The sequence below is a fragment of the Saimiri boliviensis genome, chromosome 2, assembly GCF_048565385.1.
Source record: "Saimiri boliviensis isolate mSaiBol1 chromosome 2, mSaiBol1.pri, whole genome shotgun sequence".
In the NCBI taxonomy this organism is placed as follows: domain Eukaryota; kingdom Metazoa; phylum Chordata; class Mammalia; order Primates; family Cebidae; genus Saimiri; species Saimiri boliviensis.
Window position 1 is genome coordinate 209168495 of NC_133450.1, and position 20936 is coordinate 209189430.

The 20936-nt window shown below is 42.1% G+C and overlaps 1 protein-coding gene across 9 annotated transcripts in view; it reads right to left on the reverse strand.

Moving 5' to 3' along the window:
- ASTN2 (astrotactin 2) overlaps window positions 1-20936 on the reverse strand; it is a 959402-nt gene that overhangs the window by 13283 nt on the left and 925183 nt on the right. For all 9 annotated transcript variants that reach the window (XM_074395240.1, XM_074395241.1, XM_003925189.4 and 6 more), the window contains 2 exons: window positions 6271-6371; window positions 4412-4595 (listed from right to left, as the gene is read on the reverse strand). In XM_074395240.1, coding sequence (XP_074251341.1) covers window positions 4412-4595; window positions 6271-6371 — 285 coding nt within the window. The remainder of the gene's footprint in view (window positions 1-4411; window positions 4596-6270; window positions 6372-20936) is intronic.

Here is a 20936-nt window from a genome sequence, read left to right on the forward strand (position 1 = left end):
AGAACAAACTCATGAACAGAAGTCACAAGAGCCATCGTCACAAGAGCCATCATGATCTGTCCTTCCCTAAACAATCCAGCCTTGTTGTTTTTGTTTGTTTGTTTTTCCTTTGCACCTTGAACTCTTCTCTTTCACTTTGCACTCTCTTCTCCAATAAGATTTATATTTTTTACTGAAGTATATATTCTCTTATCCAACCTTCTCTCATCTTTGCATTCGTAATTCCTTCTGATGGGAAGACTCTCCCTTCCACCTGGAGGACCCTTCTTCATTCTGTTTCTAAACTTAGAAATGTTCTTTCTTCCGCAATGATTCTTCCTTGAGCTCCACGTCTGGATTAGCTGCTCCAGCTATCTACATCTGGAACTTTGTCACTCCAAGTGTGCTTTTGGCACCAACAACATTAACATCACTGTGAGAGCCTGTTACATTGCAATTCTTGGAATGTTAGAAGACCTCAGAGTTCATGGAATTCAGTCAATGCAGAATCTCAGGCCCAACCCAGACTACTGAGTCAATCTAAATTGTAACAAGGTCCCAGGTGATTCTCAGGCACATTAAAGTTTGAGAAGCACTGCTCTAAAATGCTCATCCATTCACATGCCAAATGCCAGTGCAATTGCTTGCTGACCAGTCTTTTCCTCACTAGATGCTGAACCTTATAAAGGCAGGATCTGTCATCTTCACTTTGTATTTTTAGCCCCCAGCACGTGGCCTGACACGTAGTTAGCACATCAAATAAATCAATGAATTAGTCAATCAGTGAAGTGAGATCTCTTCGAGTCTTTTAATATTTGCAAGGACACTGCATTTTTTGTAATGTTACAAGACCTCAAAGTTCATGGAATTCAATTGTTTCCAACTGTGATCTAAAGATTCTTGAGGGCTTGGAGAGACAGAAAGGATGCTTGGGATCGGGTTGGGTGGAGGGGCATACAAGAGGAGACCCAGCAGGTGGGACTCCAGGCCACCCACTCCAGCTTCTACCAGAACAAATCTGTAGTCATCTGGTCCATATATTTAATCATCCCATTACCTAATTATTCAACAATTAATTATTTAGCACCTACTTACAAATGTCAATACAACATAAGGGATCACTAACCATACATAATTTACATTGTAGTGGGGAAGACAGATAATATGTAAGTAAACATACCAGCAACATAAGATTCTGAATCTAGTAAGTGCAGTAAAGATAATTAAACTATAAGGGTGTGGGTAAATGGGTAGACATTGTAGAGAATTCTCTGTGGAGGTGGGCTATGATTCCATGTAAGATTTATTTAGAAAAAAAAAAAAAAAAAAAGTCACTGGTTAAAAAAAATATCACTGTAATAGTTCATCCTGATCATCTTACAGGTGAGGAGACTGAGGGCCAGAAAGTGGCAGAGCTCAGGGTTGCACAGTGAGTTTATCAGCAGTACCAGGATAAATCAGGAGGCAGCTTCCTTGATTCCTGCTGACATATTAGTGTGGGATGTTGAAGCAATCTCGGATATCCCCCAGGAGACTAGAAGGACCACAGGAGGAGGAAGTTGGGTGACACTGAGGGGAGGTTAGCAGACAGTGGCTGGTGACTGCCTGACTAGGGGTTAGCGGGTTATCACAGTCCATTACTGAATGGATTGCCTGGCCTCCGTGGGCAGCCTGGTGGCCTTTCCAGAAGATTTATGTCCTGGAGGCTCATAAAGGATCCCAGGAAGTCATAAAGACAAAGTCAGGAGTGGAGCTCTGGTTTAGCTTCCACACAAACTCTCTGAGCCTTGTGGGAAGGCCCAAAAAGGTGGAATGGAATGCCTTCCTCTGTCCACAGGCAAGATGGCAGCCAAGATGACTCACACAGCAGCTTTTGTAGGGAGGAGGGAACTCTGCCTTCTGCCTGGCAGTCCCTTGTCCTTTAGTTTTTATCTAAAGAACCTTCCTTTCATGTGCAAAAGAGAAAGTTATAGTCCAAGACCCAATAGAACTGATAAGGCCTTGCCCTGGGGAAAGATCCTTTTCATCCCTGGATCAAGCTCTCATCTCTGTCCTTGAGTGCCTCAAATACTTGGAGGGTCATTGCAAATGTTCTAAGGGCTCAAGGTAAGAGCTCAAAGCAGAACTTGCCTCATGTCAAACGCCACACAACTCGGGGCAGCTCCTTTAGCCCCATGGGACCTCAACTTCCTTACATCAGAAAAACGGCATGAATACCCTACATGGGCATTTCGAAGTTTTTTAAAGCATGAAGTGCTGCCCACTAAGTATTTCAGGAAGTCATGCAATTCTCTCCAATGCACCAATGCCACCCTGGCCTAGAATGCTATGCTGTCTTCCCCAGGACTGTTATCACAACAGCCTCTAGAGCCTTACAGCCTCTTTCTTACCTTGACCCCTATACTCAAGCCAGAGGGATCTTTCTCCTTTGATGTTCTGAAAATATTATCCCTTTTTGTGAAAAAAACTTGAAAAGCTTACCATTACCCTAAGAAGATAATCCCAACTTCTTAACCTAATTTAAAAGGCATTCAGGATCTGGCTCCCACTGACCTCCTGGTGTCTATCTCTTACCACTCCTGCTGTCACACACTTCTGCAACTATACAGAAATTCATCACCTGCTCCAAACACAGTGTTTACCGAAGCGTAGGCTGAGTTCCTCTGGGGGAGGGAAAGATTTTAGGTGGTACTCAAGATGGTCACAGACCCAATATTAAACAAAAATGAATCACATTTGCAAAAGGTTAGATTAGCTCTTTCATTTTCGTCCCCTTCTTTCAGATTACTTCAATAAGAAAATCTTGGGCCGGGCGCAGTGGCTCATTCCTGTAATCCTAGCACTTTGGGAGGCCGAGGCGGGTGGATCACTTGAGGTCAGGAGTTCGATACCAGCCTGGCCAACATGGTGAAACCTGTTTCTAATATAAATATTTTTTAAAAACTAGACAGGCGTGGTGGTGGGTGCCTATAATCCCAGTCACTCGGGAGGCTGAGGCAGGAGAATCACTTGAACTTGAGAAGCGGAGGTCGCAGTGAGCTGAGAGCACCACTGCACTCCAGCCTGGGCAACAAGAGGGAAACTCCACCTCAAAAAAATAAAAAAGAAAATCTTGGTTTGAGGCTATGTCTTTAACACTTCTCTAACTAATCTTCCTTTTGAAGACATAGCCTCAGGCTTTGCTAGAATTGAACAACATTGTTTTCTGTTTTTTGTTCTGTTCCACTTTTGTGGCTTTTGTCCACTGTTTTGAAGGGTTAGGTTTCGTTTTCTATTAAGGGCAGATGGTGTTGGTTTAACCTTTACAAGATACTGTGTGTTTTCTGTTCAAATAGATTTTTATTAAGAAGTGAATCTAAGAAAGAAATATCAAGTAAAGTATATAAGGTGGTGAGATGGCAAAAGTCATAAAAGTGGTAGGCAAATGATCAAAAGTTGAGAAGAAAACTTTCTCTGTCATGTAACATTTTCTCTTCTGAGCATTCTGTAGGCTAGTCTCTCTGCCCCAGACACCTATCCTTCTCCCAAGCAATGCTGACTTACGTTACCCCGGCTCCAAACTTAGGCCTCAGGTTCTCAGCCCCAGTGCAGCTTTGCTGGGTAACCTAGACCAAATGCCCATGTCTCATGTTCCCTAAGAGTTCTGTTCTGCTATCATGACACTTATTATTCCTGCCTATGTAGCTGCTTGTTTAACTACCTGCAACAGGAAGCTATGTGTAGGTAGCAACCGTTTCTACCTTTTTATTGCATTGTCAGCAGCCACCACATAAGAGGTGCTATTAAGTGTATGTTGAGTGGATGAATGTTGCTAGATGCAAGACGTAACATGTAACCACCATTGCATATACTACTTTATGAAGCTTGAGAAGGTAGTGACTGTGCCTTAGTTCTGTTTGAATCATGTATGGCTCCTGGCACAGTGACTGGCATGCAGGACAAAAATAAAGCCTTCATACATGTTGAATTCATAAATTTTTTCAGTCATGATCACTAATGGACTTTAGTCAAGATCATAGCTATTTACTGTAGAAAAACTCAGACTCCTTACGGAAGACTGCGAAAGACCCTGGATTATGGGTCATGGCCCTGCTGCTGTTCCCCTCTGTGATCTTGGTTAGGACACAGCCCTTCAAAAAGCCCAAGTTTCCTATCTGTGAAACCAGGTGGGAGGTTGGAGCAAGGAGAATGATTAATGCAAAGAGCATCAATGCCCCTTCCCTATCTAACATTTCAGGAGTGCAGGAATCTAAAGTACAAAGATTCTTTCGTTCCTTTGTCCATTTTCTATCTTTAGCCTTGACAAGACTAAAGTGATAATCACTTTTATTTGCTTGATAAAGCGTATTCTCAGCCTTTGGGGAAAGGGTCCAGAAAAGTCAATTGGAAGCAAAAAGAATTTTTCCCGCCAATCACACAAATACACCCGTACCTGGGCCCCAGCTCGTCTTCACTCCTCCAGACGAAGTCGCCAAACTTTTCATAGTGAGAGTTGTAGTGGTGCTGGACTCGGAACAGCATCGAGGCTGAGACTTCCATCAGCGTGTTGTAGGCGATCTGCTGCTCCTTTCCACTTGTGTACCCATTGTACAGATTGTAGATCTTGTCAGCTATTTCTGAGAGGGCAGAAGGGCAGAAACAGATCACTGGGTGGTGGAAAAAAGTTAAGGACAGAAGCATGGCCTTCAATAAGAGAAGCACAATGGTGAGACAGTTGTGCTTGCATAAGCTCTGGGAGCAGACAAACCTCCATTTCATCCTGAATATGTTATTGACTAGGTGTGTTTGGTTTTCTTATCTATCAGCTGGAGATAATGATAGCTACTCTCTAGGTACACTGGGAGAACTAAATTAAAGAGTGGATACAAAGCACTCAACACAGGGCCTGCCACAAAGTTAGTGCTCGTAATTGCAAGTTTAATTGTTAATATAATTACTGTGCCTGTAATTTAACATAAAATTTGCTTAAATAAACTGTCCCGGAAAATCTCAACACCCTCTATTTCTCCTTTGTTGTATTTCCAACACATTTCTGTGATCAGATCTGATAGATCCCCATTCAAAACACATTCCAAAGAAAATCTAAACTCATCTGCTTGTTATTCATGACTATTTCTACTGCTTCAGTCACTCCTACTAATCAAAGTAACTTAAATTGTCATGAGTAGAAGGCATATTCTTTCAGCTTCAAAAACTGATCAAAATCTGCATGTGCCCCCAAATCACTGCTAACAACAGCTGCTGGGAGAAGAATCTGGAAACAGAGTAAAAATGGGAGGAACATTTATGTTATGGTATTTCCTACTCTGATTTTTATTTGTCCTTTTAAAATTTTTTAACAATGGACATGTGTTATTTCAAAATAATAATTTTTAAAATTTATCAGGAAAATATTTCAAATCCCCTCACCTTTGGTAGCACTTAAAACATTTATAATTGAGTTTATTATTGAGCCATCTGCGGAAATGTCTCACCACTCATAATGTGAATTCTTAAAAGGTGGAGACCATGTCTCTACTGCATTGCTTGTACTTTTGAGAAATAATTGTTCAACTTTAAGTAGACCACCAGGACTTATGAGCCACCGTCACTTTTTGCCAGACTTGATGTAGAAACTGCATCTAGACAATGTTCAAGAACTAAGTATATGGTGGATCTGATTGACTAATTATATTTTTTCAGGTGTTTTTGCCTGCTGTTTACGTCATGAACCAGGAGCAGTAAAAACGTTTAATCTTGCACGCTAACTGTGAATTATAATCACTGACGGCAGCTCTGTGCTGAGGATTCTGAGGCCACCATGGGAGTGGATGGCACAGCACGCTGTGATCTGCTAATGTCTGCCATGGGCACCACAAGGTGAAATGGCCTCCCAGGTGCCATCTCTTTGCCACTCTAGCAAAGACAAGTGGAAGAAAATGATTAGTCCCTGAGAAATCTAGGATAAGGGGTAAGATATAGTCATGGGGCTCTGACTCCCTGCCACTCCTGGCCTGTAAGTCAGAACACAGATCAACTCTCTAAAATGATGGGCAAGTCTTTCCACTGGCAAAGAGATTGCTAGTCAATCTCAACTTTTCCTTTCATGACTTTGATTTATTTAGCTCCATGTTCCTCCTGTTCCCTTAGTGCCTTCATTTTCTTTTCCCTGTGCCAGTAGGTCGGGTGTGTGTGTGTGTGTGTGTGTGTGTGTGTGTGTGTGTGTATGTGTTTGATGATTAGTGACTGTTGGGTGCAGAACTTAGGGCACATACAGGAGTGACCCTGGAGGTGCAGAACTGGGTTACCCACCTTCTGCCTTGTTGTCATCCACCAGGGGACAGGCCGTCCTCAGGGTCACCGTGCTGAGCTCTGAGTGCCTCCCTCGTGTATCCACGGCATACAGAGTGAATCTGCAGCACAACAAGAAAAAAGAGCACTAGGCTGTGACTTCACAGAAGGGCCTGAGAGTTGCAGGGAAGAGCAGAGAGTCATGGCACATTAGGCTACAGGAAAAATGACTTTTTAAAAAAGCATTTATTAGCACTAACCACCTAGTCGACAATTTGTACTTCATCTCAGCCTAAAAGGGAGGGATTTATTGTCACCCACATCTTGTCAATGAGGACAGTGAGACTTAGATTGTGTATCTTTCCACTATCTGAGTTACTGAGGGACAGAACGGGGGTACTGAATTCAAGCAATCTGAGTCCAGGGTCTGAAGTGAACCTTAATGCTATTCTTTATGGCTTGATATATCCATTTATATATTCATTAATTTACTCACTTAAGAAATATTTATCGAGCATTAACTCTGAGCCAGGAAGTACTTTAAGTGCTATGGGTATAAAAATGAACAAGAGAGTCAAGGTCATGGATCAAAAAAATAAACCAGTAAACATGAAAAAGTAAACAAAAATTCAGATAATGGTTAAGTGTGAAAGAAAACATATCAGAATAATGGGGAAAAGACTAATATGGGAGTATAGGGAGTATAAGCTTTAGAATGTAGTTCATGAAAGGCTTCCTGAAGAGGAAACTTCAGGACCTAAGACCTGAATCGTGAGAAAGAACCAGTTTATGGGAGGCAGACTTGGGGAAAGAGCATTCTAGGTAGGATGCTCAGTAAGGACACAGGTCCTGAGGAGAGAAGGAGCCCAGATGGTTGAGGAAATGGACAGCCAGTGTGGCTGAAACAAAGCGAGATGAGGTGGAAAGTCGGTGGGGACCTTGTAGGCCATGACAGGGAGACTGGGGGTTAAGCTGGCTATAACGTATGTCCTCACCTTTCTATGATCTCATCTGAAGCTCCATGCTATATTGGTGGGAGCAGACACATCCTGTGTGGACTTAGAAGGGAAGAACTGGTAAAACGTAGATTCATGTCTAATCTACCATAATTTTTTCCAGAGCAGCCTCTGTCCTCTGTCCTATTTTGGGGAAGCCCTGTGATCCTTGTATTCCCAGATCTCCAAGTTTTATGGTTAAGCAAAGCCTAAGAAGGGTGCAGACATAACTTTCCAGATGATATAAGCCTTAGAGGCCAAGAAAAAGCTGAATAGGCCAGGCACGGTGGCTTACGCCTATAATCCCTCTGCTGCTCCTCCACATCTTGCCGCCACCCAGCAGAGCTGGCTTCCGGGTCCACTGAGCACTGGACATGCTCCCAGGGCATGTGGCCAGGTACCAGGAGGCACCGCGAAATCCCACGGGGTGGCCCATGCAGACCAGGAGCATGTCAGTCATGGGGCAGAATCGCCAAGGACAGCTCACGACAGTGCCACCTTCTCACCCTTCCAGCCAAGGAGAGATGTGATGTCAGAACTGTTCTGGTACTTCCGTCAAGCCTCCCCCACCCCAATTGCCTTGAGGTCTCTGCTCTTTGTCAGAGATTTACAAAGTCTCATGTTTTTGTTGTTTTCTCATCATTCCATTGTGATACTAAGAAACTAAGACGCTTAATGAAAAGAAATAAAATGCTTATGTTGTTGTTCTAGAAAATATATATATATATATATATATATATATAAAATCCCAGCACTTTGGGAGGCTGAAGTGGGCGGATCACCTGAGGTCAGGAGTTTGAGACCAGCCTGGCCAACATGGTGAAACTTCATCTCTACTAAAAATAAAAAATTAGCTGGGTGTGGTGGCATGCACCTGTGGTTCCAGCTACTTGGGAGGCTGAGGCAGAGGAATCACTGGAACCAGGGAGGTGGAGGTTGCAGTGAGATGAGACTGTGCCACTGCACTCGATTACACCACCGTACTCCAGCCTGGGTGAGAGAGTGAGACTCCATCTCAAAAACAAAACAAACAAACAAACAAAAAACTGGTTTGAATAGAAGGGTTGAGCATCTGAGTGTTCTGTCTGCATCATGCCATCCTTTTTCACCAGCTTTTAAAGGTAGAGGCAATAGTGTGGAGTGGGTAGAGGGTTCCCCATGTTAAGTAGAACAGACTGGGGTCCTAATGGCCCTATTTCCTTCCCTCCTTCCCTGCATCTCAAATTAGCCCATGTTATAAAATAGGCATAACATCATGATTACCAAGTTTCAGAATGGTAAAGCCCCAATTGGCCATACACACTTTCACTTAATAAATATAAGATGACAGGGTGATGGATGCAGCAAACCACCATGGCACACGTGTACCTATGTAACAAACCTCCATGCTCTGCACATGTACCCCAGAACTTAAAGTATAAAATACATTATACAAATTAATTAATATGTGCTAAGACCTGAGCTAAGAGTTACCTTCATTGTCACAATTAATTCCCCAACACCCCCACACAGTCCTAAAAGATAAGTACTATTACTCTCTTCTCTTCATTTTATACATGAGGTTCGGAGAGGGGAAGCAGCTTGCCCAGAACCATATGGTAACTACTGGGATTGGTTTCTCTGACTCTACAGTCCATACATGCCACCATTGCAGACTGATGCCTTCGGATCACAGTTCTGTAGAAATCAACTCCATACAAATGTGATTCCATTAGCCATACTTGCTGAACAACAACTATGTTGAAACAGTGCCATCTCCTAAGCTTTTCTGATCTATGAAAACATGCTAAAATAATCACCCTCATTATCTCCACCTTTCCAAAGACAAAGCTGGAGATTAAAAAAAAAAATTAAGCAATGTGTCCAAAGTCACAGGTTCAGAATATTAAGGACTCAAGAGCATGATCTCTCTTACTCTAAAACCCATGATCTTGGCTCTCAGCTGCCATTTTATTGTTCCCACTTGACCACTCACAGGCTCAGAGGATCTGATCTGGGTTACCTACATGGACACTTCCAGCTTTGACTTCCCATGACCCTTCAACCTTTGAGGCCTCAAATGTTGTTTTAATAAAAGGTATCATGAGTCAAAACTCTTTGGTATAAAGTAAGCAGGGGGTGACAAAGAAAGGGGCCTGGACTTGGAGATGGCCAGACTTGGGTTCATATTTCAGTTCTACTGCCTAGCACTGTGAACTTGGGCAAGTCACTTCACCTCTCTGAGCTCACTGCACCTCTCTGCACCCAGCATCTGTGATAGAGAGACTGCCACCCACCTCACAAGTGCGGTATGGACAGATGTGAAATGTAAGTGCACTGTGAGGTAAGTTATCATTGGAAAGCCATGCAGAAGGGTTGAGAACAAGATCATAATGGAACTCTAAGATGCGAGAAATCAAAAAGGAACTCTAGCAAGTGGCAAGGTGGGAAGTGAGAACAGCATTGGGCAACATGATGTAAGCACTTACCATCCACATATGGACCCATCTAGAAAGTGGCAGAGGCAGGATATAAACTCTAGCCTGCATGTCCCAGAGTGCATACACTTCAGCTTGGGTATAGCTATACTGTTGTCATTTAACACAGTAGTAAGCACATAGTAGGCACTTACTAGTGTGAATGAATAATTCAAAGCATACCATCTCTCATTTCTGAATTTGAGTTTCTCCATCAATAAAATGAGGTTAGTTTCACAGACAGTGCATGGCTGTCTCAAGGATTACATGGAGTGATGTATGAGAAAGTGGCTTGAAGAAGAGGATTTTTATAAAGACCATACATAGAGCACTTAGTGTGCAAAAGAATACATTTAAAAAAAATGCTTTCTTGGAGTTAGAAGAGAAGATATATTTCAACTGAGGGAAACATGGAAGGCTTGTAGTGAACAGAATATATGAATAAAAGTTCAAAATATGAGAAGTAGGAATATGTTTTAACATTGCTTTCTCATAAGCCACTTATGTTCTCGTGATGCTTCTGCAATACATTTCCTCCACCCAAAAGGGCCCAGGGTTATCTCACTGCTTACCCAAGCAGCAGAAATAACAGCGTGCTGGGGAAGTAGTCTTAGGTATTCTTGTCATAAAAACTGGGTAGAATCCTTGCTTTTTCCAATTGCTGGCTGAATATGCTTTGGAAAGTCACTTTACTTTCTCTGAGCCTCAGTCTCTTACCTTGTAAAATAGGGTGAAATTATCCGTATCTCACAAGTTGGGGATCAAGACTCAATGATATAACGATAATAATAGGTCCAGTTCAATCTTTGCTCCCTAAAAGGTAGCTTCTATTTTGGTTATTATAGTAACCAAACATGTCAATTAACCCTAACCCAACCCTAACCCTAACCCTAACCCTAACCCTAACCCTAATCCTAACCCTAATGTTGGGAGGGGGTATGGGGCTCGGGATGGAGGAGGCCTCCGGCAACCCTGCTGGGGAGTGGAGAAAGAGGAAGATGTCAACCTCACAGTCCTGGGTCAAAAGTCACAAGGCTATGGGCTTTCTGGCTGACTCAGCTGTAAATGTAGAACTGTTCCAGAGGCACATCTGAAAGCTGTTAGGGCACCAGGCAGGGCCTGGAGAGGTTATTTGTGAAGGGGAGAAAGTGGTGGTTCCTGATATGAAGGAGAGAGACAGGGAAAGAGACAGACAAATTGGAAGGTATGGGGATAGAGACCAAGAAATAGATATAAAAGTATACCACAAGCAAATCCATATAGCAGGGAGTGAAAGAGGGAGAGACAGGGACAGAGACAGATGATACAGAGGAGAGAGAGTAGTCAGACCTCCATGTTTCTTAGGATCAGAAAGGGTGTCAGCCACTCTGCTCAGTTCTGTCACCGTCTCCCTGAAGCAGACTGAGGTTCACTGATAATTTGAACTAGAACTGTGTACCATCAACTCCCAATCTTGATTTTACAAGTGGGGAAACCAAAGCCCAGAAGGGAAAACAACTTGCACAGGGACCCACTTGCCAATCAGTTCAGAGTAAAGATTGAGGCATTCCTGACACCTCCTCCAGTGCTCCTTCCTACATTTCCATGTCTTAGCAGATCAAGGTCCAAGCCTACTTATGGGATGTTTTCATTATGAAAGAGGTGGCTCATGGATAACGTTAGATGGGCTATTTACGAACCTCCAGCTCCAGGCCCAAACCATTGCTATTGCTACCCTTGGCCTTATTTCAGGGGAAACAACACTGGCCAAGGTGCCTAAGATCTGAATTTGAGTTCCAGCTTGCCTACAGACTGTGTGGTATGAGATCTTGCATATCTACAGTAATATAGTCTCAGTGCACTGGGAAGTTGAAATCCAAACAAACACACTGTGTGGGGAAATGCCTAGGGATGACTACTCCAAAGTATTTTTCAGTATTTCTTCATGACAATGTCATGGTCAGGATATTGCCACCCTCAGGACACCATCTTCATCATCCTTAGGACAAAGTCCATCACTCTCAGGACAAACTCAACTTGGAATCCTCGCAGTCATTTGAGGGTCCTCTATTACTGAGCCCCGAATGCGCTCTGGTTGAAGGTCTAGGTGTGCTTGCTGACTTTCCTCCCTACTCTGCTTCACAGCAGAGGCATCTCCAGCTGCTGATGGTTCCAGAATATGGATCCCACCTCTGAACCTTTCCATTGGTGGCACCCTCTGGCTGAGTCATGCATCCCCTTCTTCACGTGACCCTCTCCACCTTGTTCCTGAAGCATCACTCAAATCTTACCTCCTCTGGGAAGCCTGTTTTGACCTGTCTGAAGAGCTGCATAGTGCACTCATCACAGAGCTAGGTCAGCACCCCTTCACTTTTCTCTTGCCTCTATGAATATATGACTCTCTTCAGGATCAGAATAAGGTTCTGCTCATGCCTAAACACCTACACCTGATGCATCAACACTCAGCACACACAGGTCGGAATGAATGAGGCTCATGAATGAGGCTCATTTCCCTTTCCTGGAAATCAGTTTTTCCATCTATAAAATGAATAGAAGATGATTAGATTGAAGGGTTACTAAAAGAAATGGAATAACAAGAGGACTAAAGGCATGGCTTTGAAATCAAATAATTTAGTGTTAAATTCTGGCTTCTTGTACATTGGCTGTGTGCAGCCTTGTCTCGATGTACTCACCTGTACAACAGGAATAATAATATTAAAACCCACCGTGGAGGGTTCTTGTTAGAATAAAAGAAAATGCAGCCTGGAAAGTGCTCAGCACAATGCCCAGCCGGTGCTATGCAATAACCAATAGGCAATCAATCGCTGTTGGCATCATCATTAGGGTTAGTACTCAGCCACTACCCAAGGCTCTGACTTCACCCCCATATGGGAGTAAGTGGTCCCAGTGGAGATCAGAGGAGGGTGGGTAGAAAGGAAGCTGTTGTTGGTCCCATCCAAGACCTTCAGACCTCCTCATAGCAGGGGCGAGAGAATGAAACCAAGAAGTTAATTGGCGGTGAGATCTTCACACAGATCGGACAGGGGGTAAGAGCAGGGACACAGCCCTAGAGGCCCATATCAGGCCTGGTCCCCGAGAGTACAGCAGAATGTGTTTGAAGTCTCCAGGCCAACGCCTGCTCTTCCCCAGCTGCAACATGATTTAGGCATTCCGGGGAGGCAAAAGTCTCCTTGCTGATTTGAAGGGAGACACATGTTTCCAGGCCAGAGACCCCAGTCTTGTAAAATGCTCCTTCCCCCAACACAGCTTTGGCAAACAACTTCCCATTAGCTCACAATCACCCCTCCCACCCCCACTGCCATGCCTCCCCTCCGTGCCATTCCCAGCACAATGTGGCAGACAGGGGCAGTAGGATAAGTGCCCAGTCCAAGCTTAAGCTTTGGGTCTAGGAAGCTGGATGGCCAGGGACACCTCAATGCCCATCTCTGTGCTTCAGCCTCTGATCTCTGCAGTGAGGGACTGGATCAAGATCATTGCTGAGTTGTAGGTTAGATCTAATATTCTAGGAACTGAGAGTTGTTTTTCTCTGATAGAGCTAGTGTTACCCATTCTAGACTTTTCTCCACTGGATTCTGTGGCAAAGAGCATGGACTTACAAATAAGATTGTTTTGGATTTGAATCTGGACCCCACCTGGGCGGTAGCAAGAAGCTACTGAACAAGTAGCAATTTAACCTTTGAGCCTCAGTTTGCTTATCTGTAAAATGGGGACAAAAGTTTCATCATGTGGGCTTGTGAGAATGAAATCAGAATATAATCTCTCTACCCGTAGTTTAGGTTTCTTGTGAGCAAAATCAAGTACCATATATTTTCCCTTGTACTATTCATGATACCCAGACAGTCTGGATGCAGAGAAAATGTGTAATAGTGTTCCTGATTGATTTTTGATGGGAAGACTGCTAGACACTCTGCAGTCCAAAGCCTCAGGTTCTGAATCCAGCTCTACTCAAGTAGTAGAAAGAGCGTTTCTGCTTTTATGATCACAATGAGGCAGGGTGTGAAGAAGTTAGAATAGACTCTGGAGCCCTTCTACCTGAGATCCAACGTTTGTTCTATCACCTACTATCTTTATGACCTTAGGCAAGTTAACTGACCTTTCTGTTCTTTAGTATTTCTTGTTTTTAAAGTGTGTGGCTGGGCATGGTGGCTCATAACTGTAGTCCCAGCACTTTGGAAGATTAAGGCAGGTGGATCGCTTGAGCCCAGGAGTTCACAACCGGTCTGGGCAGCATGGCAAAACCCCGTTTCTACAAAAAAGGCAAAACTTAGCTGTGCATGGTGGCACACAGTGGTAGTTCCAGCTACTCAGGAGGCTGAGGTGGGAGGATCATTTGATGGGAGGTTGAGGCTACAGTGAGCCAAAATGGCACCACTGCAGTCCACCCTGGGCAAGAAAGCGAGATCCTGTCTCTAAATAAATAAATGAGTAAAAATAAAATGTGTATGATAATGTTATCTATCTCAAAGGGATGTTAGAAGAATAAAGTACTTGAAATGGTACTTGGCACATGGTAAGCAGTAAGTTAACACAACTGTTAACTCAATGTGCATGTGTTTAAATGATTAATCTCTTCTATAATGGCTTTAAAACAAGACCCTGGCCCCAGTTCTTTGACACTTCACCTTGAATAAGGGCAGGCTCGTGAGTGCTTTGGCCAGTAGAGCAAGAGGAGTCCAGAAGTCACTGTGTGACTTCTGAGTGTGGGTCATAAAAGGGGACGAAGCTTCCACCTTGCTTACTGAATCATTCTTACTTGGAACTGTGGGCCTCCATGTAAGAAATTTGGCTGCCCGAGGCCACTGTGGTGGGAGGAAGACAAGCCATAAAGAGAGGCCACATGTGGATGCTTCAGCAGCCCTGGTGCCTAGGTCCCAGATGGATAAGTAAAGGAGCCTTCAGATAATTCTCACACAAGCAGTCAAGTTACACCCAACTTTTGAATCTTGCAGTTGAGGCCTCACACTTAATGGAGCAAAGACAGTCCAGTCTGGTATGTTGTCTGAATTTCCAATCCACAGATCCATGAGCAAAACTAAATGGTCATTTTAAGCTGCTAAGTTTCAGGGTTATTTGTTGTGTCATCAATAGGCAGTTACTATACAACTAACAAGCATTGCAAGCAGCATCAGCAAACTACAGCCCACAGTCCAAATCTGACCTACTGCCTATTTTTGTAAATAAATCTTTTACAACCACTCTCCTTTTTGGTTTGCTTTGAATGCATTTTCTATGACTGCTTTCACACTACTATGGCAGAATCATGTAATTGTGACAGAAATCACAGCATCATCGAGGCCTAAAATATTTACTATTTACCTCCAGGGAAAAGCTTACTGACTCTAATATAGAGCTTTGAAAGTACTGCATGCAAGATCTTTTCCTTACATTATTTCATTTAATCCCAAGTTTACAAATCATTCCTATTTTACAGTTAGGCTCAGAGAGTTCAAGTGACTGGCCCAAGGTCACATAGCTCTTTAACTGCAGGTCTAATGCCTCTGTGGCCTGTTGAAGATCTAGACTCCAGTTTGAGTAATAATGGCTTTGGGTAAGTTCCATCATGCTCTGCTCCCCATTTCCCAGCCTGGGTCATAAGGATATTGGGCAAGTTGGTCTGGAGAGGCTGCCAAAATTCAGATGTCTAAACTTTTCCCGAACTGAGTGCTAGCTACCAGGCAAAGTATTTCTGCTCCCCACTAGTCTAGGAGTACCAAAATGAGCCTTGAAAATGAGTCACCAGAGGCTGCTAAGTGTCCCTGCTCATTCTCACGTGTAGCCACCCACCCTTGAGCACCAGAACCCAACTTTCCTATCTCCCAACTCAAGCTGACAACCCTGCCAATGCTTTCTGCCAACGTAAATATTTAATTCTAGCGCCTGGAACAGAGAGAGACCATCTTGGTATTAAGGACTCCTGTCCTAGTTTCTACTTTCAAAACAACCCCGTCTGAGGCATGATTGGGAGGCCCTGGCTTAGAACAAAGGTAAAGCAGTTTGTGGTTGGGCTCTGAACACCAGCTCCCCACACTTGTACTGCCTTCAGCCCCTCAAGCTGTATGAGCTAACAGGCAAAGAATCAGGGGAGTGGGGAGCTGGCAGGGAGAGCACTGCAGGAAGGCCAAGTCGGGAAACCAGTGTTGGTTCTAAGCTCAGGCAGAGGCTACAGCAACCTGGAGGTACTGCTAGGCATCCACTGTTCTGACTGCTAAATCCCCTGAAATACACTGGTGTGTGAATATCTCCCTAAAATTCACAGTTCAGTGAACATCAGAACGCAGAAATAATTATAGTATTAACACTTAAAATTAAATGAATATAAATTGATTCATAAGTAAAGATTATTGAGTGAATCTCCAATACCTGAGGAGTAAGTATCACAGCAGCTTCACTCTGTGTGTGCCTTGCCATGAGTGAATGCCTGCTAGGTGCTGGGTATTCTGCTAAGCAGGGAAGAAATGCCCATGAAAAAAAGAGTGGGGTTTTTACTGTCACAGAGCTCATGGAAGAGCAGGGAGATGGTCAAATGAACAAGAAATGGGACACAGTACTACAAGTTCGTCAATAAAAATGTATTCTTGCCCCTACATTTACTTCAGGTATGTCTGTTCTTCCTTTTTTCAAAACAGCAGACTAAGCCTTAGATATGAGTTTAAAAGCTCCTGTGAATTAGACTTTATCTTGCTGGATCTTCTGTCTGCTGCCTGGGATTGTCAACCACCTACAGGACTCTCATTTTTTTTGGTACGAAAAATGATGACAATTCTTACCCTCTCCATTCTGAAAGCGTTTGAGGAGTGAATAAAGTAGTGGACATAAGCATATAAATACCATGCAAACAATCTGTCTGAATGAATATTCACTCATCAAATATGACCTGATCCCTCCTGAAAAAAAATGCAGGTTGGCATGTTGCTTGGCTTTAGCAACAATTGCTCTCTTTGTCTTTCTTTCCTTGGTCTTCTCCTGTCTCTTCCTCTCCCTATCACACCCCCTTTACCTTCTCCTTCTCTTTTTTCAGAATGTGGACTAAATGATAACACATAATCATACTAGCTATAATACTTTAATTGGAAGATGTTCATATTTTAATAGGTTGTCTTAGGGTAAAGCAGACATACACTAACTTTGTGGTCTCAAGTCAAGGAATTAATTGAGCACAGAATGCTCAATTATTCTACTCCAATTTACATTCCTGGGATCTTTGAAGCAAATTGTAGGCTTTAAAAAATATCTTTATTATACACTGGACAGAATCTCTGAAACTCAGATACAAACAATAATTTTTAAAGTGACTTCAGTGATACAAATGACTTTTTCAGAAGGCATAACTTGGAAGTGTGTTGAATTAAGAGGCAGAGGAGATGATGTGCAGGTTTCACCCTGTCGTTAACTAGCGATGTGGCTTTGATGGGGTTATTTGACCTCTCTGCACCTCCGCGGCCTGTCAATAACCCCATGGTGATGGTGTGAGGACTAAATGGTGGTTATCGATGTAAAAGTGACTTAGAGATTCCACACACATTTCCTAGGCACATACTCTGTATCAGATGCAGAGCTGGAAGCTTTTATACAGTTGTCTTCTGTTCCCTTTACAACTGCTTAAGAAATAGGTATTATTAAACCTATTTTACAAGGAGGCAAATGAGCCTTGGAAATGTAGATTGACTTTCCCAAGGCTACGTAGATAGTAGTAGCAGCTCAGCCAGGCCCCAACATAGGTCTACTCACTCAAAATTCAGTGCCCTTTCCAAATGGATAAAATTATTAGGTATTCATTGGCCCCAAGTGGGTCTTGAGTCATAGTTCAGAGGAAGTTAAAGTTTATTAGGAGGATGAACTCCATGTTCTGAACTTTTGATAAGGAAGAGATCTTACCACAGGAACACCATTACTTTCTGCTCCTTTTTAACACTGACATCACTTCTCTTCCCACATCTGACCCTAAAGCCCTTCTCTTCTTCCATGATGCCTTCAAGACTGAATTTTGCCAAAGCCAAGCTCAGAGGAGGAGGGGCCAAGCAGAGGCCACAACTTGGCTTTACTCTTGGGCTTTAAGTTAGGGAACATTATAGGCAGAATGGTTCTTATCTACCCAGTTCTGAGCTGAGCTTAGTTCCCATCTCATATATGAGCTCTGCTTTCCATGGGTGGAGGGTGAGAGTGGGAAGAAACAAGCCCTGTGCTTGGAGTCTAAAAGATGGAGTTGGCATCATGACTCTCCCTATTTCTTGTTTCTATCGTATCTGAAAGTCTTAATTTCCCTATCCACAAAATGAAGTCAACAATATATGCCTCACAAAATTGTTGTAAGAATGAACAGCATGAGAAACACCCAGAACAGTGCTTGGTACAATAAATGTTATCTTGCTTGTCTTGCTTATTTATGATACTCAATTAAGATAAAATGGAAACAGTGCTTCTTTAAAATGAAGTTCCTGCACAAAAGCAATGGTTCTGGAGGGTGCTGTTTTTCATAAGGTTTTGTTAGAGCTCCAGTTCAGCCACAGCATGTACAGGCAAATCATGCCATGTTTGTGAGCTTCAGTTTCCTCATCATTACCCCATAACAGCAATATCCACTTTCGATAGTAGTTGAGGAAACTAGAAACAATTTACACACTGAGGCACTGGCTCAGCTGGGGCCTAAACTCAAGGCTGCCTGCTTAAAAGCCCTAGCTTTGTCCCTGATCAACAATGTGACCTTGGGTGAATTTCTGTCCCATGGACTTTGCTTTTTTTTCCTGTTTAACAATGGGTCACTGGATGTCTTCACTGGTGAATGACAGCAAATATTAACACCAGTTAGCACCAATCTTCTGTAAGCTCTTCCAACAAGAAAAAGGAAGAGGGAACCTGACATCAAATTCTATAAGGTGGTATTATCTTTACAGAATTTGTCTGACTAAAACCAGATGAAATCCAGCATCCCTTATTAGTACTGATACAACGGAATACTAACCAAACTGAACAACTATTAAAAAGACTATCCTCTATGACAAAGTAGAATTTGTCTAGTAGAGACACCTACTTTTACCATTTCCATTCTACATTGTACTGAAGGTTCTAGACAGAACAATTCAGCAAGAAAAAAAAAGCATCCAGATAAGACAAAAAAAAAAGGTAATATAATCTATTTTCGTAGAGACATAATCTTATATATGGAAAATAAAAGGGAGTCCATAAATTATATATACAAAAAGTTTGTACTTCAACATAATAAAAGTTACCTACAGTAGAACTACAGCTAGTATTATACCAAATGGGGAAAATTAAAAAGCTTTTCCTTTAATATCTGGAAGAAGAAAGTGATGCACACTTTCATCATTGTTATTCAACACAGTACTAGAAGCCTAGCTAGAGAAATCAGACAAGATAAAGAAATAAATGGGTGTCAACACTGGAAAAAATGAAGTCAAATTATCCTTATTTGCAGATGATATGATCTTATATTTGAAGACATCTAAGACTCCACCAGAAAAAATATTAGAACTGACAAAATCAGCAAAGTTGTAGGATACAAAATCAACATACGAAACTAAGTAGCATTTCTTCATGCCAGTAGTGAACAATATGAAAAAGAAATCAAGAAAGTTATCCAATTTACAATTGCTACAAATAAAATGGAATAAACTTAACTGAAGAGGTGAAAGATTGCTACAAAATAAAATATAAAACATTAATGCAAGAAATTGAAGAGAACACATAAAAATAGGAAAGATATTCCATGTTCATGGGTTGAAAGAATAAATAAAATGTCCATATTACCCAAAGCAATCTATAGATTCAATGCAATCCCTATCAAAATACCAATGATATTTGTATTAGTCCATTTTCATGCCACTGATAAGGACAAACCCGAGACTGGAAGAAAAAGAGGTTTAAAGGACTTATAGTTCCGCATGGCTGGGGAGGCTTCAAAATCATGGTGGAGGGCAAGAAGTAACAAGTCACATCTTACATGGATGGCAGCAGGGAAGATAACTCCTGCAGGGGAACTACTCTTTATAAAATTATTAGATATTGTGAGACTTATTTAATCTCATGAGAACAGCATGGGAAAGAATTCCCTCCATGATTCAATTACCTCCCACCGGGTCCCTCCTACAACACATGGGATTTCAAGATGAGATTTGGATGGAGACATGGCCAAACCATATCAACATTCTTCAGAGAAATAGAAAAAAAAAATCCTAATTCCTGTGAAACCACAGAAGATCCAAAGTAGCCAAAACTAACCTGAACAAAGAGAACAAAATGGGAGGAATCACATTGACTAACTTCAAATTATATTACAGAGCTATAGTAAAAAAACCAACATGGTACTATCATAAAAACAGACACATATAGCAACAGAACACAATAAAGACCTCAGAAATAAATCCACACATCCACAGTTAACTCATTTTCAACAAAGGTGCCAAGAACACACATTGTGGAAAAAACAGTCGCTTCAATAAATGGTGCTGAGAAAACTAGGTATCAATATATCACAGAAACAAACTAGAGTGCTATCTTTGCCATACGCAAAAATCAAATAAAAATAATTTAGAGAGTGACATCTAAGACTTCAAATTATGAGACCACTATAGGAAAACACTGGGGAAACTCTCCAGGACATTGGTCTTGGCAAAGATTTCTTAAGTAATAGCCCAAAAGCACAGGTACCCAAAGAAAACAATTGAACAAATGGGATGATAGCAAGTGAAAACTGCACAGCAAAGGAAACAATAAGGTGAAAAGACAACCCACAGAAAGGGAGAAAATATTTGCAAGTTACCCATCTGTCAAAGGATTAATTATCAGAATATATAAGGAGCTCAAACAACTCAATAGGAAAAAGAATCAAATAACCCCATTTAAAAATGGGCAAAAGATCTGAATAGACATTTCTCAAAAGAAGACATAAAAATGGCAAACAGGTTTATAAAAAAGTACTCAACATCATTGATCGTCAGAGAAATGCAAATCAAAACTACAATGAGATATCATCTCACTCCAGTTAAAATGGCTTTTATCTGAAAGTCAGGCAGCAACAAATGCTGACAAAGAAGTGGAGAAAGGGAAACCTCTGTATGTTATTGGTGGAAATATAAATTAATACAACCACTATTGAGAACAATATGGAGGTTCCTCAAAACACTAAAGATAGAACTACCATATGATCCAGCTATCCAAAGGAAGGTATATACCCAAAAGAAAGGAAATCAGTATGTTGAAGAGATAGCCGCACTCCCAT